The sequence below is a fragment of the Macrosteles quadrilineatus genome, unplaced genomic scaffold (genome assembly GCF_028750875.1).
Source record: "Macrosteles quadrilineatus isolate MER2022 unplaced genomic scaffold, UCM_ALF_1.0 Scaffold_2__2_contigs__length_208266976, whole genome shotgun sequence".
Taxonomy (NCBI): Eukaryota; Metazoa; Arthropoda; class Insecta; order Hemiptera; family Cicadellidae; genus Macrosteles; species Macrosteles quadrilineatus.
In genome coordinates this window covers 145,104,634-145,131,194 of record NW_026542595.1, presented here as the reverse complement: position 1 = coordinate 145,131,194, position 26,561 = coordinate 145,104,634, and the positions used below count along the sequence as shown (strand labels likewise).

General features: G+C 36.1%; 2 protein-coding genes across 2 annotated transcripts in view; one reads left to right on the top strand and one right to left on the bottom strand.

Annotated features, from left to right (window-relative positions):
• The window catches only part of LOC128984995 (glutamyl aminopeptidase-like), a 40,389-nt gene extending 25,023 nt beyond the window's left edge, over nt 1–15,366 (top strand). The window contains exons 9-18 of the mRNA XM_054404370.1: nt 163–299; nt 4,920–5,005; nt 5,140–5,264; nt 8,780–8,983; nt 10,563–10,642; nt 10,982–11,124; nt 11,602–11,731; nt 14,023–14,136; nt 14,635–14,743; nt 15,185–15,366. Coding sequence (XP_054260345.1) covers nt 163–299; nt 4,920–5,005; nt 5,140–5,264; nt 8,780–8,983; nt 10,563–10,642; nt 10,982–11,124; nt 11,602–11,731; nt 14,023–14,136; nt 14,635–14,743; nt 15,185–15,325 — 1,269 coding nt within the window. The 3' untranslated portion in view covers nt 15,326–15,366. The remainder of the gene's footprint in view (nt 1–162; nt 300–4,919; nt 5,006–5,139; nt 5,265–8,779; nt 8,984–10,562; nt 10,643–10,981; nt 11,125–11,601; nt 11,732–14,022; nt 14,137–14,634; nt 14,744–15,184) is intronic.
• Nucleotides 15,367–15,843: 477 nt separating this feature from the next.
• Nucleotides 15,844–23,556, bottom strand: LOC128986315 (uncharacterized protein C16orf52 homolog A-like). Its single transcript, XM_054406632.1, has 3 exons — nt 23,378–23,556; nt 19,833–20,045; nt 15,844–18,352 (listed from the first exon to the last, which is right to left on the bottom strand). The coding sequence occupies exons 1-3, from the start codon at nt 23,478–23,480 to the stop codon at nt 18,165–18,167; spliced, it is 504 nt and encodes a 167-aa protein (XP_054262607.1). The 5' UTR covers nt 23,481–23,556; the 3' UTR covers nt 15,844–18,164.
• Between the last annotated feature and the right edge of the window lie 3,005 nt (nt 23,557–26,561).

The following is a 26,561-nucleotide window of genomic DNA, read 5'->3' as shown; positions in this document are numbered from 1 at the left end:
GAGGTTTAGAGGGTAATCTGTTTTATTCTGAATGTTTGTGTTTGTATTCATCAAGCTGTTCTGTATGTGTAACCCTTCACCCTACCAATTCAAACATATTTTAGTTTGGTTACAGTATGCTTTCTTATTTGTTATTCTAATTGTTCTAAATGTTTTTGCTAGGTGATGGACAGTTGGACTCGACAGATGGGTTATCCCTTACTGACCGTAACCAGAAAAGGAGACACTGTCACGGTTACGCAACAACGGTACACTGCCGACAAGAACGCTACATTTGACCCCAACGAATCAAAATTCAAGTTAGTTTCTTGTTTAGCTGTGACATAGTTATTAGTTAACTTATCAAATCTGGTTTTGAAATGTCCAACAAAATTTAATGTAGGGCCTATGTTACTTTAAAGATTTATAAAGATGGCAACTAATGTATGAACTACGAATCAAGAACACATTGTACATCACATTTCCAGGTCGACGTAGTTTCAATTTAGAGGTGACGAAGGGTGGTAAGGAGCAGTTGTTTTGTGTACCACTCCGTTTTCTGATAGGAACTGTTCAAAGACGCTAGAGGTAAATTGACTTCCATTGTCAGAAACCAAAATCATGGGAAGACCAAATGTAGCAAATAATTTTCTAAGTTCTCTTGTGCAAAATTCTGTAGAAGTATTCTTAGTAGGTATAACCTCAATCCACTTAGTAAAGGCGTCCACAATAATAAGTACCAATGTCCTTGCATTGGACCAGCAAAGTCTATATGCAACCTTTCAACCTTTCCCATGGTCCCTGGGGAGCTAACCATGGATGATTTTGTTCCTTTCTTGGCTCATTTTGTTTCAAACGACATTGTTTGCACGATTTTGCCAATTGTTCTATATCTTGGTCAATATTCTTCCATGCACAATAGCTTCTGGCTAGGGATTTCATTTTCTTTATGCCTAAATGCCCAATATGAAGTTCGTCAAGAACCTTCCGACGAAGGGATTGTGGTATTAGAACTCGACATCCTTTGAATATACATCCGTCTTGAAGTGTTAATTCATTGTCATGGTACCCAAAAGCTTCCACTGATTCACTTTTTTCAAGTGCATATAGTAGGCTATTGGTTGAAGGTCTTTGTCGTGGGCTGTTGACTTATAAATTGTGGAACTACTAATTTGAAAAGAATCGAGTTGACTAAGTTGAAAAAGGTCACAGTTGTCCCTGCCTTTAGTTGAAGCATGCTCAGTTGGGAACCGAGATAAAAAATCTACGTTAGCATGATCCAATGTTCTTCTGTATTCAATTTTGTAGTCGAATCCAGATAAAAAGTGTGCATAATTAAATAATCTAGTAGCAGATATTGATGGTAATGTTTTTGTGGGGCTGAATATGGACACGAGTGGCTTGTGGTCAGTAATCAGAGTAAATTTTCGTCCATAACAGTACGGGAAAAACTTCTTAAGCCCCCAGTAGATGCCAGTGGCTTCCTTGTCAATTTGGCTGTAGTGCTGTTCACATTTTGTCAATCTGCGTGAGGTCTCTCACTTCCATCACTGTAACGATGTGAAAGAATAGCACCAAGACCCACCGGAGAGGCATCCGTTGCTAGTACCAGAGGCAAATCAGGATTATAATGTACAAGGACGCGATCACTTGCTAGTTCTGATTTGACCCTTTGAAAACTATTCTCGCATTTTGAGGTCCAATTGTAGCGTGCGTCTTTCTTAAGTAGTTGGTTGAGTGGGTGTAGGATTGTTGCTAAATCTTTTATGAATTTGTTGTAGTAGTTTGATAATCCAAGAAATTTGCGAAGTTCTGTTACGTTTTCTGGTCTTTTGCTGTTTAAGATGGAAGAGACCTTTTCCTTTGTTTTATGAATACCTTGAGCATCAATTATATGTCCCAGATATTGCAGACTAGTTTGAAAAAACTTACACTTTTCTCTGTTCAAGTTTTTACTTTTTAATCTTTCTAGAACAACCTTTAATCTTTTCAAGAGTTCTTCAGATGTCTTACCTTGTATAATGATGTCATCAAAAAAGCATTGCACTCCGCAAATACCTTGTAAAGTTTTGTCCATGAACTGTTGCCAAAGTGAAGGAGCAACTTTGACACCAAACATTAAACGGTTAACTTTGTACAGACCTTTATGTGTACTCAATGTCTGCATGTGTGCGCTGTCCTCATCCATTTTCATGTGAAGATATGCGTTAGAAATATCTAGCGTGCAAAATACTTTTCCTCCGTTCATTTGAGAGTGGATTTCTTCAATTCTTGGAATAGGGTTGTTCTCATCTTTTATTACTCTATTCAGTGTTACTTTATAATCGGCACAAATTCGTACTTGTCCGTTTGGCTTCACCACTGGTACAATGGGAGTTCCCCAGTCAGAATGGTCAACCTTTGTTATAATGTTACAGTCTTTAAGTCTTTTTAATTCATTTTCAACTTTACTTTTAAGGGAAAAGGGTATTTGTCTTGGTTTTACAAATATAGGTGTTGCATCATCAATAAGTCTATAGTGTCCCAGATGCTCAGGTATCTCTCAAATTTTCCCATCAAAAACTTCCTCAAACTCACTGAGGATGGTATCAAGACTTTTGGGTTGTATTGCGTTCACATTTTTTATCTCAGCCCAATCTATTGTCACTTCTCTGAGCCATTCTCTTCCAAATATAGCATTTTGGTCAATAAGGTAGAGTTTTCCAACGAATTTTTGCATCGTGTATGAGCAATGTACAAATGTCATACCCTTGGGTTTGATAGGTTCGCCTGTGTACGTTCTAAGTTCGATATTGGTTTTAAATACTTTTGTATGTAGGCCTACATTCAGTTTTTTAAAGTCATTATAGGACATTGTACTAAGGGCTGCACCTGTATCCAATTCCATTGGTACAGTTTTACCTTCAATCGATATGTCAAGAATGAATTTACCTTTATGTCTGTCACTTAGTACATTAATTTCATGTTCATACTCACTGCCTTTCTCCGAGCCATCTTGAGTCTGGTATTGCTTCAAATTTCTGTTAGTCTGGTTCTTTTTCTGTAAGCATACACAAGCTATGTGTCCAATTTTTTTTAGTACATTTTCTGCATTCAGCATCTATAAATTTACATTTGTTAGCTCGATGAGAAGGTGAACCGCATCTGTAACATGTCCCTTTTAGATTGTTACACTTTGTGTTGGGTCTCGTGCCGGTTTCTTGAAATGTTTGTCAATACAACATTTTCTTTGGCTTGTTCCTATCACTACTATTGGAATCCAACCTGTTCAAATCAAGGTGTTCCATTGTTTTGCGACATACAGTTTTGCTCTCAGATTTAGCTAGTTCCATTGCCGACGCTTCGTTAACAATGTATTTGTACGTGCGTTTCTCTCGTCCTTGAAGAAGTTTGGCTCGAATATCTATGTCATTCAAACCACGAATAAACTGAAGTTTAAGAAACATCTCTGCAACCGACTTTCCACAATCACATTAAATTCACAGTTGCTGGTTAATTTCTTAAGTGCTATTGAGAATTCATTTATGGATTCATGTTCTTGTTGAGTACGCGAAATAAACTTGTGTTGTAAAGCCCATTGACTTGGCTGTGGTTCTACAAAATCTTTTAGTATCCGAACTAACTCACTGTAGTCTTTTGTAAGTAGGTTTTCAGGTGCACATAAATCATAAAGTTGTTGGTGTAACTGGGGTGTAAGAGCGTGTAGTAGCATGTAAACTTTAGTATTACCATCTGTACTTAGATTTTTAATGTGTAAGAATATTTCAAGTCTCTTTATGAAATTTGTAACCGTTTCCTCTGGGTGAAAAGGTGTAAAACTTATACTACCCGACAATGAGGACCCGGTAATTGAACTATGTGTCGCCTCAGATGGATTGCTAATTGGGTGAAGTGGTGTAGACCTAGTGTTGGGACATTCATTCTCAATCAACTCTTGAAGCTGTGTTGTAAGATTTAAATACTTATCCTCGACATTACATCTACATTCTATTTCATGGTGCAAGTTTTCTTCATCGGTTAATGTATCAATTTGGTCCTGAATACTTTTGTAACGTTCCCACTGGTCAGCAATTGCTTTGAGTTTAACACTCACCTCAGTCAATGTAAGACTACCTTGAGACTGGAATCTTTCTGCCTTCTTCAACTGTCCTTTTACTACAGCTCGTGCTTTCTTTAGATTATTTAACTCTTGTCCATCCATTCTTCGTTTTCCTCGTCACCATTGTTACATTTTCAAATAATAAGTAAATTAGTTCAGTGGAATCAAACTCATGCTTTAATGTAAACAGAAAAACTAATACAAACAAAACAAATGCAAAATAACAGGTGATCATTAATTCACATACACTTATGGTCTAAAGTCAGTACATCAGTTAAACACACCAACATCACATTTCCAGGTCGACGTAGTTTCAATTTAGAGGGCTCATGTTTTTGAGATTGACATTACTAAAAGCGTATTAGTGGTACTCTCGAGGCAACCCCTTTTTTCTTCACTTTCAGTTCAGTACAAAAAAAATGATCCATCCAAAGTAAGCTTCTATGTACAGGCTGTACTTAACAAGTATGCTGAGATTTTTTTTTGCCCCACAGCTCCTTATCTAGTTGTAGAAGGTAATTTGATTGAGGTACTGTAAACTACCATTACAAAAGTCCCTATACACTGATGGAACCAACCTCTCTTCCAAAAATGATTTGGATTTATCATGGCATTGATAAAAGCTTGAAATAACTCCTTTGATTTTATATCCTACCCATTTGGGAGGTTTGGTGGAATGAACCCATAGTTGGAACAATGTACTTTACTAACTCGATTTCACTGTATGTGAAAATATTGGACGTTAATCTTGTCTTTTCTATAATAGCTAATCGGTAAAACAATACACTAACAATACGTAGGTCTAACATTTACAATTTTTAAGTCCAACTTTCTTTTTTAGGTACAAATGGGATGTCCCTGTTACGATTTTCACCTCGTCTAACAACAAACCAACACTGAACTGGCTTTTGATGGACAACCCTTCATGTAAGTACTATCCAAGCAATCTCAACTTTTGTGGTTAAATCTCTGTCAATTTGGATTTCATTCAGAGTCATATAAAAGCAGATTAGTTTGTTGACTATTTAGCATTCTACATAAGATTTTTGTTTTATTTGCAGTAAGTATCAACGTGAGGGGTGTGGACTGGTACAAACTCAACTACCATTTTGTGGGCTTCTACAGAGTCAACTACCCTACAGAGGATTGGGCAACCCTCACAAAACTGCTCATGGATAACATTACGGTAGAAAAGTTGGAATTTATAGTTTTGGTTTTTTTTTTTATATAAGCACTAAGAAAAAATTAACAAATTGTTTTGGCACTCAAACCTTTAAGGGATGTTAAATGGTAGATCTACAGGGGCGTCATTTGGGGGGGGGGGCATGGGGGCTTTTGCCCCCCTGGTTCCTGGGCTAAAGAAAAAAATATGCTGTACTAGCTAATATACAAATATTTTCTACTGTCAAATCCTAAAAAGCACGGCAGACAAAAATCTGCCCATTCTTATTCGGTAATTTGAAACAGAAATATTATTTTTTTTATGTCTCAGTAGCACATTTTGAGTTTGTATAAATTAGTAAAGTTTTGTTATTCATTTACTTTCTCTGTTCAGTTCTGTACTATCAAACACTTACTTCTAATTTATAGTATATACAAACATACAGATTTTTTAGAATCATTGCTTTGTCATTTATTTTTATGAATTATTTAAGCATTAAAATTATACACGTGTATCAACTTACGTAATTTATTTTGAACATTATAGACCACCAGTTTAATATAGTTAAATAGAACCTTTTGTACTTTTGTGTCAAATTATTTTATTGATAACATTTGGTTTGCTTTTAAGTACTTAAATACTTGTGTTTTATTTAAAAACCAAAATAAACTGTTATAAACTACAGGCTATGAATACAATTAATTGTATTCATTGCTCATGTCTAAATTTTCTACAAGAGAAATTGGTCATGAATCTAATAACAAACATAATATTAATACATCATGGAACTCTTGATCACGTTTAGATGTAGATGACTAACTTACCAACATATTATTATGTTTCCATCTGTTGTGGATAATTGTTAGTTTCATTAATTTTCTGCCTGAATTTAAATAAATTTACTAATAATTTTGTTTTTCAGGGTGTCTAGTAGTCGGGAAAATCGGGAATGTCGGGAATTAGTATTGAATTTCAAAATGGTCTTGAAAAGTCGGGATTTAGTCTTAAATTTGATTTCAAAGTCGGGAATTTTCATGATTTTGCTGCGATCGTCGTCTTGCGTTTAAGAAACCGCAAAAGCCAATGATGATGTTTACACGGCCTCGGGAAATGTTAACGATCTTGCATCGATAGTGTACGACGATGATGACGTTTCCGAAACCACGAGAGACGACAATGACGTTTCTGTGACAGCGGGAGACTACGATGACGTTTCCGTGACCGCGGGAGACGACGATGACGTTTCCGTGACCGGGGGAGACGACAATGATGCCTACACAGCCGCGGGAAAGGTTCATGATTTTGCCATGATCGCGGACGACGACGATAACGTTTCCGTGACCGCGGGGGATGACGGTGATGTCTAAACAGCCGCGGGAAATGTTCATGATTTTGCCGCGATCGCGGACGACGACGATGGCGTTTCCGTGACTGCGGGAGACAAAGATGATATCTGCTCGGCCACGGGAAATGTTCATGATTTTGTCACGATTGGGACGACAACGATGACGTGTCCGTGACCGCGGGAGATGCCGATGATGTTTCTGTGACCGCGGGAGACGACGATGATGTCTACACGGCCGCGGAAAATGTTCATGATTTTGCTGTGTTTGCGGACGATGATGATAACGTGTCCGTGACCGCGGGAGATGACGGTGATGTCTGAACAGCCGTGGGAAATGTTCATGATTTTGCCGCAATCGCGGACGACGACGATGACGTTTCCATGACCGCGGGAGACGACGATGATATCTGCTCGACTGCGGGAAATGTTTATGATTTTGTCGCGATCGCGGACGACGACGATGACCTTTCTGTGACCGCGGGAGATGACGACGATGTTTCCATTACCGCGGGAGACGACAATGATATCTGCTGAGATGACGGTGATGTCTGAACAGCCGTGGGAAATGTTCATGATTTTGCCGCAATCGCGGACGACGACGATGACGTTTCCATGACCGCGGGAGACGACGATGATATCTGCTCGGCCGCGGGAAATGTACATGATTTTGCCGCGATCGAGGGAGATGACAATGACGTTTCCTTGACCGCGGGAGACGATGATGACGATTCTATGACCACGGGAGGTGACGATGACGTTTCCGTGACCATGGGAGATGACGATGACGTTTCCGTGACCGCGGTAGACAACGATGATGTCTACACGGCCGCGGAAAATGTTCATGATTTTGCTGTGTTTGCGGACGATGATGATAACGTGTCCGTGACCGCGGGAGATGACGGTGATGTCTGAACAGCCGTGGGAAATGTTCATGATTTTGCCGCAATCGCGGACGACGACGATGACGTTTCCATGACCGCGGGAGACGACGATGATATCTGCTCGGCTGCGGGAAATGTTTATGATTTTTTCGCGATCGCGGACGACGACGATGACCTTTCTGTGACCGCGGGAGATGACGACGATGTTTCCATTACCGCGGGAGACGACAATGATATCTGCTCGGCCGCGGGAAATGTACATGATTTTGCCGCGATTGAGGGAGATGACAATGACGTTTCCGTGACCGCGGGAGACGATGATGACGATTCTGTGACCACGGGAGATGACGATGACGTTTCCGTGACCATGGGAGATGACGATGACGTTTCCGTGACCGCGGGAGACGATGATGACGATTCTGTGACCACGGGAGATGACGATGACGTTTCCGTGACCATGGGAGATGACGATGACGTTTCCGTGACCGCGGTAGAAAACGATGATGTCTACACGGCCGCGGGAAATGTTCATGATTTTGCCGCGATCGCGGACGATGACGATGACGTTTCTGAGACCTTGGGAGACGACGATGATGTCATTGATGTCCACAAGGCTTACTTGAAAACACCAAATTATCATAATACAAATTTATGACAAAGAGGGGTTGGTGTAGTATTATTCAGAAAATTTGGTTAAGCTATATAAATTGGTATCGGTATCAAGAATCGAGAATTGATTCATTTTGGTATCAACACCCACTAATTGTTGAAAAAACTAGTCTTGAAAATCTGGAATTAGTCTTGAAAAGTCTGGAATTAGTCTTGAATTTTATAATGGAAATAAACTAGACACCCTGGTTTTTATTCGCAGTGCTTTCGACAACTAAAATAAGCTTAAACCCCTCTCTTTTTGTTTCTGAGCTGCAAAATTTTCCAAAATTCCATACCCCCAAACCCCCCGGTGTTTCCCCCCCCCCAAGGATTTTGTGAAATGTCACCACTGTAGATCTATATACTTATTTATTCTGCAAGAATATTTTGTCAGCAGGACCCTCTCTCTACAGTTATGAACTGATATAAAATAAGTAAGATGTGGTTGGAATGGATTTAACTGAAGGACAGAGCCCGAATTGCCTTTGTCTTGTGTGTTCGTCTTTTGTAAGATTTAAAATCGTAGAAGAAACTTAAAACACAGGTGAATGACCCAAGTTTTTTTCTGTGTATAACTGTGTTTTCATATACATATTCACATTGTAATTGTACTTATTATTTATATATAATTTTACCACGGATCTCTGTTTGTAATTCCACAGGCGCTGGATGCGGCAGACAGAGCCAACTTGATCGAGGATGCCTTCAGTCTGGCTGAGAGTGGGAGGTTAGACTTCAGTGTGGCGTTGGCTCTGACGGGGTTCCTGGCGCAAGAGACGCACATTGTGGTGTGGGATCTGGCATCCAACCATCTGCTGAACATAGACGCTCATCTCTTGTACACTCCTGCCTACTCTGACTATAGGGTGAGGATGAGTAGTGTACTAGTTTCACGACTACTGTCATTTCAAATCACCAAACTAGTATTTTATTCGTTCTGATAGCCCCTGGGTTATGTGTGTACGAGTTTTTATATTCTGGCTTACAATCATTAAATTTACATAATTTAATTTCATAATAATGATAATAATGATAATTTAATCATTTAATTTTAAGCCTACATGTTTCGTTCGCAATGCAACGTCATCAAAGCTTGCAACATGTCAAAACATCAAGTTGCACTAAACAGTACACAACACATAAACACACAAAACTTGATAGCGCTATTAATTTTTCAAAATTCATGTTTTCGGCCCCTGGACTATATTGTTAAGACAATAATAGGTTTTTTACATACCTCAGTCAAATAGTCCAATAAATGATATAGCTCAACAGCTTACATGTTTTGTTGCAAAGACAACATTTTTTTCTGTTTATAACTGCGTTTTCATATATATATATATTCATATTGTAATTGTACTTTTTTATTTATATATAACTTTACCACGGATCTATGTTTGTATAAATGTTGTCTTCGCAACTGTGACGGGTAGTCACCAAAAATTATTTTATAAATTTTGGGATTATATTTCAAAAGTAAAAGACCTGGTAAATGGATTTCACAATGCATATACCAGTGTCAGAACATTGGCATTTAGTAGACAGAATTCTTGATGACACATAGCTTGCTCAATCGACCGACCCACAAAAACCGTAGACTTAGCAATTGTACTTTGGAGAGACTGAGGTCGGAGTTGACCGAAAGGAAGACACTTGGCCCCAGTCATCTATAGGGGACACTTCGCCGGTCTCCGGGTTTTTGGTAAGGCGATTACTTTTTAATATTTCAACTTTATAATTTTTGTGATTGTCCAGGCTAACTTAACCTTTTAAAGTCAGTGATTGATTGATGTTAATCGTAATCATTCTTATAATAATAGATTTAATTTATAATTTGTGTGAATAAATATAGTGACTATTAAATTCCTGTTTGAATATAATAACGTGTCAAAAAGAATTATAATTATTAGAGTGTTATATATAAATTTCATTTGCTTAGGCCTACTTAAATAAAAGGAGCCTGTAATTATTTTATCATCCATTTTTATTATTGTCTTTATTATTATCTTTATCATATTGTCCATCCACTTTATTTGAATAATGATTAAACATTCTTTTACCTCTCACTAAAGAATTCTTATTATTTAAATCGATCCCGGTTACGCCCCCGGTCACAATTCCAATCGTGGCACAACGAAACATGTAAGCTGTTGAGCTATATCATTTATTGGACTATTTGACTGAGGTATGTAAAAAACCTATTATTGTATTAATTTTTCGTCTGTTTACTGTACAGTATAATGTTAAATTTTTATGTTTTGATGTTTCTCGAGCTCTGATGATGCAAAACATGTCAGCTGTAAATTATTGAAATATTTACATAATTTGCAGAACTCTCCAGTAAGTCATATCCTCAAAAGTCATATTTTATGATCAAGTAACGCAACATGCTGCGTGCTGCCAGCACATAAACAAATAACTAACCCGAACATTTTTGATTTCCAGCATTACCTGCGAAAACTAATCAGTCCTCATATCAATGACTCACTGTGGAATTTCTCTCCTGATGCAACTTTTCTTCAAAGGTAAAATTCTACAAAATATAAATAGTATTGTTTTGTTGTAAATTTTGTAATTGAATACACTCCTTAGGAGGAACTTTATAATATTGTATAAGTTATAATCCTGATCAGTATACATAGGTGTTCTGTGACGCACAACATATCAGCACTATGAAGTCTAAAAATAAGCTAAAATATTGTATTTTTAATAGAAATTCCTAAAAGTTGGGGGGACTTAACCCCTCTCCCCCGTGCCTTCCCTACCGGACCGCCTATGTCAGTATATTACAATTTTTGTTGTTGAACTTCTAATATGTTGGGTTTTATTGTATACATATATTATCGTGGTTTGATTTTTTTCAGATCTCAACAAGTGAAAATGATTTCACTAGGCTGTAGGGCAGGAGTGCCTGCATGTTTGGACAAAGTCAAGCAGATGTTCAACACGTTTCTAGAGAACGGCACCAAACCCCATGTGGAGATCAGGAATGTTGTGTATTCCTTTGGTAAGTTGTCGATACCTTTTCAAAATGAAAATAATGTTTTTTTTTATTTTAACTATAAAATGACTAATGAGTGAAGTTGTTGATCAAACACCTACATCAACGTTTAAATCATTTATAGCTGACACATGTTTCGTAATACCATAGTAATGAGATAGTACAAACTGCTTGTTACAAACCAGCAGAATGTTAAACATTGCATACGACTAAGTCAAAGAGCTAACATATCAGATGCTAACGTTTTGCTAACAGTGAATGTAGACTGGGTATAGTATAAATTTTTTGTTTATGAGGAAATGAGCTGATCTGTTCAGGGCGGGACTTTAGTACCTAAGGCTGTGAGTTAAAATCCTGCCAATCACCAAGGGGTTCTATATAAGGGATTATGCTGCAACCCTCTAGGTTTGGCCTGAAGTATGTAACATGATCGGAGCTAGAGCTTAGCGTAACAGAGACATAACAAAATTATTATTATTTTAGGTATGGCTGAGAGTGGGGAACAACAATGGGACCGTATGTGGGACAAATATCTGGCAGAAACAGATCCTCAAGAGAAGGGACGACTACGCAGATCTCTTGCTACGATCAAAGAGCCTTGGATTCTTGCTCGGTCAGTATCGTCTAACGTATTGTTTTGTAGATTAAGTATGTATAATTTGTTCGTATGATGTATGAGTAGGTTGCCAAATAGGATAAGTATCTCAAAATCCTACGGAGCTCACTACCATTACACCCAACAGCTAACATTCTAAAAACAAAACAGCTAATATCTCAACAGATCAAACTATCTAAAAATAAGATGTGCTCATACATGATAAGTTCAGTACACCTTTAAAGTATTTGGGTATGAAGTGACACCTAAGTGTGTTAAAGTGTTGTTCAAATAATAGTACAACACACTTAACTTTACACTTAACTTTAAATACAAAATAACTTTAGTACATTTTATTGCAATTCTCATCAGTAATAAATTGTTCTTTCTGTTAAAAAGCTAACGTTTCTAGATCTATTTTCAACTGCCAGACTCATTAAGTTCTCTCACAACTACATAATCAATGTGGCACTATTGTGGTTACTCACGGACTGATGATTTCTACCTCTATGTCCTTTAAAAGTCAAAAGTCCAGACGAGAAGCTGCTTACACTTTATTCATCTTTAATAGTAAAATTTCAGTTTAACCTGTGTTTCCTTGGAAACAATACAATACAATGTTCTTTATTGTTCATTCTTTAGAATTACAATAGTTTCAATACAATAGTGAATTGTATGTGTTAACTAGCTGTACCCGCGGGCTTTGCCCCGTTTTACTTCATAAGTGAGCTAGTTCGCATGGCTCAATCACGTCCTGGTTGAAGTTCGTTCGCTACGCTCACTCACCTTTAGGTTGGAGCTCGTTCGCTACGCTAACTCGCCTCCAGGTTGAAGTTCGTTCGCTACCCTCACTCACCTTTTGGTTGCAAATTAGCTGTTGTCATAAATAAAAAATAATAATAGTGCTGCACCCTGTTGGTAATCCTTGTAACTTTAATGCTATTGCACATCATAGAACATAACCAACTTGTTTAATTGAAACAGCTGTTAAGATTCATTAATTCCATTTAAATATGAGTACTCCATAAGGTTAACATGGGAAACTCCAGAGCCACTGGGGCGGAGCCCGAGAGTCCGATCAGAATAAAAACAACTTAGTTTTCCTATTTAATGCCTAAAGAATCAGTGTACCAAATGTCAGCCTCCTAGGTAATGGGAAGTGGGAGAATTAGTGATGAGTGAGTGAGTCAGTCAGTCAGTCAGTCAGTGAGGGCCTTGCCTTTTATATATATAGATTCCATAATTTTTGTAAAATTACTTTATTGTGTAGAAGGGTCTTGCGATTAGCCACTTCTTCAATTCCTGGTGTAGCTTGTTGCCAGTCAGGTCTCTCAGGTAGTCAGGTAGATGGTTCCTCAGTTTGCAGCCGGTGTAGGAAGGTTTTTTTCCCCAAAGAGTTGTTCGGTGAACTGGTAGGGCAAATTTGGAGCCATGACGGGTGTTGTAGTGGTGCAGGTCTTGGTTTCTTGGGGGGTTCACAAATTACTTGTATAAATAGGTAAATGTTAAAGCATAAATAATGTGTATGGTATAAGATTCAGTTGTGGATTTCCTAAAAATAAAATTACTTAACTTTTTTTTGTATAAAAAAAACATAGAATTTTTATCCAATTGATTTATTTCTAAATGTGCATCATCATTCCATGATGTATCGATACTTTGTTTTAAATATTATTTTCACAGTCAAATATTTGCATGCATTTTGTTTAAAAATTTCTTTTTTACTACAATGGTTGTTTAAAATTTAAAAAATGCATCACCCACTTAAATAAATTAGATTATTAAGCACTAATTTATTTTTCCTTGTGAAATGCGTAACCAAATTCAAGTTTATGTCCTTAAGACATGTATGTGTTGCAACATGTTCAGACACAAGGTCCCCTGCTTATACTTCTAGTTTGAGGTTATGCTACCTTTGCTAACTAAGTTGATTATTTGGTTCATAGGTCGAGGGTCACGACTCCTCAATGCTACACTAATCGAGTCACTTTACTCGTTCGCCCTCCTTCTCTGCTACTGCCCAAAGACCTACAGTTGTGTCTTAATCATTTCCCTTCTCAAACCCCACAAAGACACCAAAATCGTCAGAAATCTTCCTCTATAAGTCCTTACTATCCCTTTATGGCCGTACCGCTCAGACTCACTTCCATGGTACCTCCTCCATCTTCTTCACCATTCATTCAGCTATCCCCCTAAGTTACACAATCAGCCCCCCTTGTGCTTTCTGTATGTCCTTGGCCTTCCATCTCCCAGTTCCAATGATCCCAATGACTCCTGCAGCCTCACTCAGTTATTTGTTTATGTTACAGGCTGATAGAAAGAGCAAAGAATGAAGATTATGTCCGATCTCAAGACTACTTTGGCTTGATGGCTGCAATTGCTGGAAACCCAGTTGGCAACAATCTTCTGTGGGATTGGGTCAGGTAATCCTAATCTTGTAATTTTTTTGGGAGTTAACTGCAAACACAAGTTGTTCATGATTTTGATTTGTTTTTCAATCTCAAACCAAACTAAATGAGAGATATGCTGCAGGCAAAAAGATATCGCAACGTTTTAATTGGTTTATGACGTTTATGTTCTGTTAAATCCTTCTTCCTCTCTTATCATTTTAGCATGTTCAAGAGTAAATTACACCTGTACATTTTGTACAGCTTTGCATTTCTTTCATGTACGGAAATGCTACATATAAATAGTCGCAAATCAACAGCCAGAAGGTAAAACATTAATATTTGACGTTCCAGTAGTAGTAAACAAATTCTAAGTATAATCACCATTTTAGATTCATATATCACCCTTTACTCACCAAGGTGTAATTAAGTATGTTAAGGTGTAAGTAAGGGGGTGTAATTTCTCCCTTACTTATATATTGTTGATACTTGCTCTAAGTTTTCCTCAGATTAATTTGGTATTAACCTTAACAGGGCTAACTGGCAATACCTAGTGGATAGATTTACCCTCAACAACAGAAGTTTTGGAAGACTGTTACCCTACGTGGCTGGAAGCTTTTCATCAGACATCAAATTGAAGGAGGTAATTTGGAATTCATAACTTGAGTTTTCTCATAAAATAGTTTCATTTTTTACTTTTAGATGCTGAACTAGGCGTAACATCTATATGGACCAGCTGTGGCCATTTTTTTATTAAAAAGAACAAAGTTGAATGAACAGTCTAAAATTGTACTTTATTTCTCCCGTAGTTTTTGTCACTTTGATGGTTGCCGTAACACAGAAAAAGCTGTAAGCCTACAATAAGTTGTCCTTTCAGTTTGTCTTGGTTAATTAAAGAGTTAGCTAATTTGATGGAGATTGGTAATTTAGACCAGTCCCAGCATATCAACTCTGCTGGTTGGCTCAATTCAACTATGTCCACCTTGATTGTAAAACTGGTGGCCATTTTTTGCGATGACGGAAAGTAACATAAGGTGTTTGATAATCGTCCTGATTTAGTGACAGTACATTTAACTATTCACAGGTGGAACAATTCATTGCTCAACACCCTGAGGCAGGAGCAGGGGAGGCTGGGAGAAGAGCTACTTTGGAATCCATCAAACTGAACATAGCTTGGCTTGAGAAGCATCTGGCCCCACTCACCGAGTGGCTAAAGACTGCTTGAACTCTTTCTGTTCCTTACAATTAAAGTATTTTGTAATTTAATGTGTTTCTTTATTACTCATAACAAATTTCCCCATAAGGATTTGTCATGGGATGGAGATAGCTTTAACCTATTTAAAGAGAATATTGGTGAAAAAAAAAACAGTTTGTCATCCCCTGGACAGTTACCGGTACCTGATTTTTCAGATAGGTAAGCTAAACGCTAGTCTACCTTTCAATTCGCATCAGATACATTATCATTCAATTTACATCAGTAAGACTAGGAATGCGCTTTAGGATTGCCAAATATTTTTTTTTATATTTTAATCCTTGACATTTTAGGAAAACCAGCTATTTTGATATATTGGGTTGCTAGTATTAATTTAAAACATTGTATTTACTTTTCATGAGATTCATTAAATCTGTCATCTAATTGCTGAATCACAGTACAACTTATTGGGACATTTCAAATAAAGATCAACAATATTGTTTACTCAAATAGTTTTTTATTTACAATATCTCTACAAACGTTAATACAATTTACATTGATAAGTACATCAGTGACAGCTTTGTCAGATCTATAGATTAAATGATAATATTGCTTGTAAAATTACAAATGCTGATAATACTGTCTTAGTCATGTTCAAGTTATAAAAATACACAAGTACCTACGTAAAGTCTGATAACATATTTTACAACTAAATAATACATAACAAATAGCTTTTAATAGTATTACCGTATTAATAGTCAAAGGTATTACGTACCGGTACAGACTGTTGACATTCTGTTTTCAAACATAGAGCAAAGAAAGGTAGGGATCTAAAGTGCATTGAATAGATAGAGCTCGCTAAGACTGGTTTTATGCACATCAGCAGCCACTGCTCGTATGACGACTGACCGAATCAGTCACAGAGCACGTAGGGTTGTGCGAAGCAGCAAAAAAATTTTGATTTGATTCAAAAGATTTTCGACTTGAATTTATGCAACTCGATTCGAAGCAACACGGCATTTTTCTATTCATACTTGTCAATGGAGTGAAATAACAATAGGCTAATAAAAATTTACCACATTTGTGTAATGCAAATTTTTGTTGATGTGGTATTAGGCCTTTTCATAAATATGACACATATGAATTTTAGGTTAAAAAATCGTATAATCATATTAGAAGAACCTGTATTGCTGGAAATATCAATGAGCTGCTTTACTTGCCTATTTCATAATTTTTACTTGCAGAATCATATTGTTCATGTTACCTATTTTATAATAATGATTTTACTAATAAAGATATGTTTTGGTGTGTAAACAAATAAAAACATTTGCAAGATTTATACTGCAACTTTCAATTGGTTTACATTGATAAAATGAGAGGATAGAATCAGACCTACAAACAACAAGGTGTACATAGCTTCAGACCTATAACAATACCAAATTTATCAGTCTAAAATATCAATCTTACTAGTTAAGTATCAAGTGCCAATTTTTAAGACTTGTGTTAATGATTTTGTAGTGACTTGTTTTGGCTATGTTTACAGTGCTAAAGTATTTCTCACACTACTTCACAAAACTTCTTATCATTTGCAATGTCAAAACAAAAAATGATAAAATAATTAAAGCAATATTGACAAGCAAAGAATTAGTTAAATAAGAATGCCTTCGCAAAGGAAACGCAAAAAGAACGCGCTCCTGTATTGCAGGTATTGTGTTGACTTTCTGCAGGTGTTTTTCGTATAGGCATAGTGACTCCCTCATGAATCGAATCGTTTTTTTTATCACCACTGAATCAAATCGTGATTCGATGCATGGAATCGAAATTTCGATGCATCGCACACCCCTAACTGAGCAGCGACATTTTATTTGGTGCTTAAATCTCACAAGTGTTGGAGGGGGGGGGGGTCGTGTGCTCAGAAAATGATTACAATATAATATGACTGTAGTTTTACACATTAAACTATGGACCTTATCGTGTTGTATACATTTTAAATTAAAATATTGGTAAAAACAAAAACCATTCAATATTTCATAATTAACTACAGTGAAAAACAAAATGGAGAAAATACTACATAGAGTATGGAAAATATGACTGCCGCTGTGCACAAACACACCAGTTTGATTCAAAATATTAAGGAACAAGCTAAACTTTTTGCAGAGGCGTTTCCAAAATCTGCTGTCAGTGTTTAGAGAATGCAACGTTACATTTGTGACATTTTTCCTGCCGCCATAAATGCCTTTTCACTCAACAGAACTTGAAATGTCCAGCCACTGTAACCATGCATAAAACCAGCCTAAGACTGCTCCAGTCATAGGCCATCTCTAGGTTTAGTTTAAAAGAATTATATATGGATAACAACTACTGTATGACACTTTTAGAAGGTTCAAGGTTAAATTCGTACTATTAGTTTAGTTTTGTTCTTTGTTCCGTGGGCTTTTATTAAATGATCCTAGCTAAAATAAAAGCTAATTTAGGACAGTATAGGTAATAGATCTCACTCCATTCATAACATGCATTCAGATACTTTAAAATACTACATCAGCCCAGTGTAATCAGATATTTCTTTAGCAAATACCAAACGCCCAATTAAGGACAGATGGCTCACCTACTAACCATACAAAAGCTAATGGCTTATCTCAAACAGAATTGGATTTGAGGCCTTTTGATTTGTTATGTTGTTGTGCTTTATGTTTTGATTGGTAACCTTTCAGCTATCCATTGCCTACTAAGTACAAATAAAAATCCAAATCTAAAGATAAGGTTAATGCCAGTATCTTATATATTACACCACTTCAGCACCTTTAACCCTAATCTTGTTCACAGATCTTAGTAAATATTTACAATGTGTTCATCCCATAACCTTACAGAGTGCTTAGAAATGAGGTAAGCAAACTTTCCCAGCGAACAGTTCCGAGATAACTGTGATCCAGAGGGACAAAACAAACAGGATGTAGGAGACTCCAACTTGGTGACTGTTGGGCAGTTGGTACGGCTGACCACCAATCTCATCTACATGGAAACCCATGGGGAATATCACTGCGGCCAGGCAGAACAGCACCACTGCAACATTCGTAAATGCTTAATCAAATGAATAATATATTTTTAACAGCAAATGATAATTCTAACAATAACTGGACCAGCCTTTTATATGATATATTGACGTGAAGGGAAAAATACACAATTTAACAATTTTTTTTCTCAACTATGGTATTTATCAGGGCTGTACTTCAAAGGTGGACACGGCTCTTGAAAAATAAACTTTACCAAAAATTATTATGGGAATTAAATTTTTGAGCCAAGCCTTCATTCTTGCGATTGTCGAAAATGTCTGCAAAGATTACGCAATTGAAAATCACAATTTCGTTGTGATTGCGGCAGACAATGAGAAGTCTACACAAATGCAAAATATGTTCATGATTTCACCGCCACCACAAGAGACGTTCATGATTTTACCACGATCCTAAGAGATGAAGATGATGTCTCGGCAAACGGGAAAGAATTCAGTGTTTCGCCGCCATTGCTAATACAGTGGCCTATTTATGGATTTTGGTAGCTAACTTACCTAAGCTAATTAGGGTGTGTTGCTCCTAGTGGGTAAGGTTTCAGACTTGCGGAAAGGAAAAGTTCTATTTCCAACATATTCACAAAATATGATATGGATTTGAAATGATTTAACCTTAAAATCGTGAGAGAAATACCTTAATTCAAAATGCCACTTTTGACAACAATAAAAATACCCCCACCGCAGCAATCCTGCAGACATAGCGAATTTTCATTTGCCTGATTGGATTTACACTAAAATGTTTCCTTAAAAATATCACATTTATTCCCTATTTCAATATAATTAGTTTAACTACTTAGGTTTGCTGCAACAAGGAGGGTAAAAAAGTGTTTTTTTGTTGTAAAATGTTAATGGGTACTGTAGTTTGGTAAGAAATGAATGTATTTTCCAAATTTGGTCAAAATATGTTCATAAACAAGCAAACTACAACAGTTGACGTTTGAGTTTTTTTGAATTTTCTCCGTAACCATTAGACGGATAATAACTCTTCAATATACTAAATTATTTTTTTTTAAGCTCTACAAAATGGTTTGGAAAGAAATTGTGAAATTTTGTGTTTTTAGGGTCAAAATGGGAAAAACCTATTTTTACCCCATAAAACTCCCCATAAACCCCCGTTCCCATAGTCCGACCATGCTGGTTTGCAAACTCGTTCGAATAAATGTAGGTTTGTTTACACTTTTGTCCCAAATTTAATCAAAATTGGATCATTTTTGCTCGGGTTATCGTGCTAACGGACACATATATATATGAATTTATACGGATGGTATTTTTGGCCTCTAGGGACCTCAAAACAAAAAAGTAAATCGGTCCCGGGTCCAGGTCTTACCATAAGTACTACGGTAACAGCTTATTCCCTATAGGCCTATGGGAAATTCGCTAAAAACCACATAGCTTCTAACTTCATAGCCTGTTGGTTATTAGGCTTATTTTAAGATACTGTTGTGTAAGGAATCAGGATTCAAATTAACAACTTACTTGCAGTGAATCCGACCCAGCGAGCATAGGGGATGACATTCCTATCCCAGTGTGAAGAGGCTAACAGAATTATGGTTGTTGTGATGCAAATACAGCCAACAAAGATGCAGACCAAAGCCAATAGCCACTCAGGCTGGAGATCGGGTGTGAAACAGATTTGGGGTCGGTTGTATAACGTCATGCACGTCCACATCAGGCCTAATCTTGTGTCACCTGTAAAACATTAGGCCTATAACTTAGGCTACCATAGTGATGTGCATATCGATACGGATAATAAGTTATCGATTCAAGGGACTGGAAAGTATTGATATTTTGTATCGATGCATGGGAGCGATTGTTGAAATGCCCGTATCAATAAACCTATAACCAATATCGTATCGAACATCGTATTGTTTATCTATATAAATAAAATTACAATTTTGTCTGTACATTGCTTAGAATCATGCAGTTTTTGGTTATTTTTACGTTTCATAGCCTAAGAAAGCCGAAACGAGTCTTATCTCAATTTCTGTCTGTATATCTGTCTTGTCCATTCTGTGACTCTGTCTGTAACGCCAAATTGTCATTTTACGCGGCCTACTCCTAGGAAACTAGAGTACCGATCAAGGTTCTAATAGTTTTTCTGTATTTACTGGATTGGTGAGAGTGTCTTGGGCTATAAAAACATGGCCTGGCTTCTTTGAAAACAAAATAACGAACCATCAAAAACCCAATTTTGTTTGATTTTTGACAAATTTTCTCCCAATGTTTCCTATTACATTTGATGAAATAACGATCAGCTGTTTGGATTAGTTCTCACTTCTAGCTGTCACTGATATGTTTACAAAAACCGCAACCATTTTCCGATCAAGTTTTGTCAGCACATCCAAACCAAGTGAGATTAGAAACATTGTGCCCTACTTAACCTGTTTAATTAATCGCAAGTGCAACGAGTGTTCTTGAGTTTTTATTAGTGCTGGGAAACTAAAATTTTTAAATCGTCATCACCAATACTTACAAAAAGGTTTCCGCACTCATTTATAGCCCTTCAAGGACAGTTGTGTAAAGTGCAAAGTAAAAAATCACAACTGCAGTGGGTGATCGTGGATGTTGCTGCGATCATGGAAGAACTTTCTGATTTCACTGTGAATCGTAACAGAGGTTTAACTTACAGATGTAGCTAAACTCGCTTTTCCAAAGTGTAATTTTTTGTTTCTACTTACTTACATTTCGACAACGATATCGGTACATTTTTTCTACTTAGGAAGTAAAACTACAAACGTCCAAAACCCCAGATTTGTGAGTTTTCTATCACATTTCCTCCGAATGTTTGCTAGATATATGTATTGATTATCGATTAGAGATTACGTAGGCCTAATATTTTATAAGAAACCTTTGTTTGGATAAAGGTGGTCATTAATATGTTAACATTAAAAGTTAATTACAAATAATGCTATTAATGGGAAATAACTTTGATTTTCGAAAACTTAAAAAAAAATAAAACCAAGTGAGATTATAATAACTACGGTACTGCACCACATCAAGTGAAAGTTCTTTTGAGAAAACCATAGGGAGTTTTTAAAGCTTTACGTTGTTAACATAAATGTTACATGTTTTGTGGCCTGTGTATTTATTTATTTATATATTTGCCAACGGATTAACACAAATAATACAGGTTGATTACATGGACAGTTTGAATTGTTCTTAAGTACTATAGTTCTTTTCATAAATGTAAACGTTGGTTTATGGTACTGCTACTTTTCCTTAGAACCGGTGGTAGCAGTAAGAATCATTTTTACGTACAAACACATCACTATTTACAACTATAGTTATCGTTAGTGCTGCACCTTATTTCTTATTAAATTTAATTGATGTCTTACTGTATAATTTTTGCGTTTTCTGTCTGGACTCCAAAATGTTAGTTTATCCTATGAAAATGATCAAACATTAGTGAAAGATTTTTTTAACAAACCATCATGATTTTTAAAGCTTGGCTTTGTAACGTATAAATGTTTTGTAGACTGTGTATTTATTTACTTATTTATATATTTGCCGAAGGATTTACACCAATTTTACAGTTTGAAAAATCCATTATCATAAAATTTGATGACAATATAAAAACTTTCAAATAATTATTTTGTTTGTAGACTACTTTGCTTTGGTTATTTAAAGCGTATCAAATCCCTTAATTCAATTCTTTATTTGTGTGTGTATGTCTGTTGGTAACGCATTAATGTCTTTATTTCTCAGTGTTTCGTGGAAAAGACAAGATCACCTTTGTTAATGAAAATTTCAACCCGAATAAAGTGTGCAGTAGTGAGGTTGAGGTGGTATTTTCAGTGTGAAAAGTAACTTTCAATTACACGCCTACCTTAGGGCTATGCCTCATATATCTATAAAGCAAGTCCTTTTATCATTAGATGTAATATATGGACTAACACGATCGGGTGACGTTTAATTGCGAAGCATTCGTTTTGGCTTTGAAACTGTCAGATATTGTATTTGCGAAGGTTTATATGTATTCCTATACAGTAGTAGTTTTGGCAGCATATCTGGAAAAATGCACACTAAATATGCAAACCAACTCCTGTTCTGAATATAAGGTTTCAACTTACTGCAAGATTCCCGTACGTAGAACGGGCAAACAGCTAGTTTATTAATATAAATCTAATTTTTTAAGGTAAATAATCTTTCCTCCTAGCTTTTTCCCCTCAAATGTAATATAGTGAAAATTTGATATTTTATCATCCTACCATCCTCAAAAACACTGATATAACATGCAAATCCTCAAACCTAGCCTATGCACATCAGGAGGGCCATCATTAATGGAAGTTGTACCCTCAGTATCCATATTATATTATTAAATGTGTACGTAACTTAAGCCTAACTCCCACCATTATAAGTAGGCCTACTTTTTTCTAAAAGTCAATTGATTATCCATGTGCAAGTTTTAAAATTAATTTATCAATTCTAAAACACAAACTAGACACATAACTTAGGCCTAGGCCTATTATTAACTGTTAATACTGTTCAATGAAATGGCGACCATACAAAGTAGGTATTTTAAGCCAAGCATGAATGGAGATGAGTGGCACGATCTTGTAGTCTTGTTAGTGACTAAGGCCGACGTTCCTTAGACGCAGCTGTTAATTAATAGCCCATACAGCTAATGGCAACTAAGGGACCTACAGTTTTTGGTGGAATCCGAACCACATTTTCCCTTGGTTTAAAAATTTGTATTAAGTATCAGGATAGTACCGCGGGTAGTCGTAGTACTCACTCGTGTGGACGTTAATCCACACCAGGGAGTAGTGCATCCACAGGACATGCCTATAAATATCCACAATTCGTGACCTCCTAGTAGCTGGATTACAGGACGACGCCACCCGTCCCTATGGTTTGTTATTTAACCTAGGTCTATTTTTATGTATTTTTTATTTATGTTATTTAGGCCTACTAAGTCCAGCTACCCTCAACCCTCCGGGCATGTCTGTTAGGTCCATGCTGGTATTTGAATACTTCGGTGAACTAAAATTAATAGGCTAGGCCTATATGTGACTCCTTACCTCCAACATCAGTGATAATCCAGTCAGGCATAGCTAGGCTAACTATGGCAAAAACATCAGCAGCCATGAACAAAGTGCCTGATATTAACGTCAGTTTATCCATATTCAACTTGAAATATGTTCACAAACGTTGAAAAGTTTAATCATCAAACTATAATATTATAACGAACATTAATAACAGTTTAAACACTGTCTTTAATTGCACAAACGAAACAACAAACGACAAACGAGTATTTACGTTTTGATGATTATCAAGGATCGTCAGCTAAGGTTGGTTGTTGGTTGTTTTGTTTTGACAGTGGAGAGTGAGCAAATTCTTCTTCTTTTCTATGGTTTTGCAGACAAGGCTTATTGCCATGTAACTCTAGTGTACTACACTGTATAATTAAGTATTGCTGATAAATATGCAAATAAAATTCAAAATAGTGTTTCAAACGACATTATAACAGCAGCGAAGGAAACACAAAGGGAACAGAATATAGGTAGGAATATTGCTAACGATGCTATTATCGGTATACCTAAACGTATAACTTGAGCATTTGCTAGCAGGCTTCAAGTTCAAGTTTTGCAGCTAGGGTCTAACATCTCCTGGATCCACGATGCATAAAACATCTGTAAGGTAAGCATATATGGATATTTTTTATCACTGAAAGACATAAAATTTCCTCTAAATTCTTTCAAAGTTTTAGTTTTTACTTGACAATTGATTTGTGCTGGTAAAGCTTGAATTTTTTGTATAGCAGAGAGTGGTTAGTTTTTTGAGAAATTCCCATAGGGATAAGCTATTACCGTAGTACTCATGATAAGACCTGGACCTGGGACCGATTTAATTTTTCGTTTTGAGGTCCCTATAGGCCAAAAGCACCCTCTGTTCAAATTCAAATATGTATATATATATATATATATATATATATATTATATATATATACTGTATATATATATTAGTATAATAGCATGCTTTGTACTTTACTGTTTGGTTTTATATTTAGAGGATGCGTTTTTGTTTATGATTGTATCGTTTTATTTGGTTAAACGGGGTTTTAAATTACTTAAATAACTAGAAACAAATTGTAAACAAAACACGACCTCTACAGTGTACCGGACACAGGGCCGCGTTAAGGATCAGTGGAGCCCTGGGCAAACCCAAGATCAGCGCCCCCTTTTTTCCTAGTGCTGGCGGGCGCCCCCAAACCACCGGCACCCCTGGGCATATGCCCAGTCTGCCCGTTTATAAAAGTGGGCCTGACCGGACAGAACTAACTATAAAATTAGCTTCAGCTTTTCCATAAGGATAGAATATATACTAAGGGAGTAGCCTAGGTTTTATTGTTAAAGGTTCGAACTGTTTAAGTGAACCAAGGACGACTATAATAGGCAGCGCGCACAACAATGTTATAAATCTTCTGTCCTCGCAGCCAGGAAAAATAATAATAATTCAGTGCAGGTGAACGATTTTTATTATTCTGTTCAATCTCTGGAATAATAATACCCCCACCGCAGCAAACCTGCAGACTAAGCGAATTTCCATTTACCTGGCTGGATTTCTACAAAAATATTCCCTGAAAATTGTCAGATTTTTCCTATTTAAATAACATTAAGTTTAATTAGCACCTAGGTATGCTGCCACAGGGAAGGTAGGTTTTTTATTGAAATGTTGATAGTTTAGTATGAAATTTAAAAAATTGCCAAATTTTATTAAAATATATCCATAAACAAGCAAACTATAAAAATTTTATTTACTCTCCATAAGAATAACATGGGCATTTTAAATGCCTAAATTTCTGTTTGTCGGTCTGTTTGTGATTTTTAAGAATTATTTTATATCTTGGGCATTTTTAAAGATGGAAATTTCAAAATTGCTATAAAAGTGTACGACACAAAGTTCAAAAAGATCGAATAAAAAATAACTGAAATATCATGATTTTAAGTTGTAAAATGAGGTAAACCTCTTTAAAACCTTTATTTAGCCTTATTCCAGCCAATTTTAAATCGTGATATTTAAGTTATTTTTAAAAACAACATTTTGAACTTGATGTTGTTTTATGAAAATTTGTTAATGCTAAATGAAAGACGCGTTGTTGAATTTTTTTCCTAAAATATGAAATTTTTTTATTTGAGTTTAAAAAGTTAAAACTGCTGCTGTTTTGAAATTTTAAGTTGCATTAAGATAACTTTCTTTTAACATGGGTCTCTTTCACCTTAACATACATACCACGTTTCATAAAGATTGGCTAAACAATCCAAAGAAAAAAATGTTAATGTAAAACTTACTTAATGGTTTATATCTGGTTAACGAAGCGGTTTTGGATAAAGTGTTATTCTAGATTTCTCTTAATTTTCACTACGTACGACTTACGTTAGATTTTGTGTTTTCATAGTATCTTTGACTAAGATACCTTGAAGAGATCGCGTACGCAATACAAATAATAGGGATATGATGAGAAATAATCTTTTTCGTCCTTATACCCTTTCAACTATAAAATCAAATATATCACGGATTTTGAAGTCACGAAGAGACGCAGGTTGCTAGTTACTGATAAAATGAAATATTCCCTAATCTGGGGTGTGATTAATTACACTACACTGGTTGAATCAATTTAAACTGTGAAAATGAATATTTTCTCCTTCACTATACTAAGAGAACGATGATCTTTATTTGCTTTACATTTTTGACATTACTGCAATTTCGACATTGTGTTAATTAATTTAGTTAGCACAGCAATTGACATTTTTCATTTAGTGATGTAATGTGTTTGTTTATTATGTAATGCCGATTTAATATTTTTATGAATTGGAATTCTACTGTGTCCTTTTTCGCCTTTTTATGAAGATGAATTGCTAATTTACAGGTAATCAACTTGAAACTTAGCCTTAAGGTTATAGCAACTATTGGTTATTACCGAAGCTAGGGTGGATTACCTGACAGATTAATCACTTGATCTTGGCATTGCATTTTATTGAGGAAGGCTGTTACCCATATATTGAGCATTCGTGGTCACACCAAGAAAACATTGTGTTGTATGGTGGGCCAAAACTGTTGATTTGAGTGTTGTGTTTACAGATATAAGGCTTTTCTTGAATTAAAATACCGATATTGAACTAACGACATTTTTTTAAGATAATCCTTTAATAATCCAACTGCTCGGTAAGTGTAGGTAAAATATTTTTAAGAGTAAACTATAAA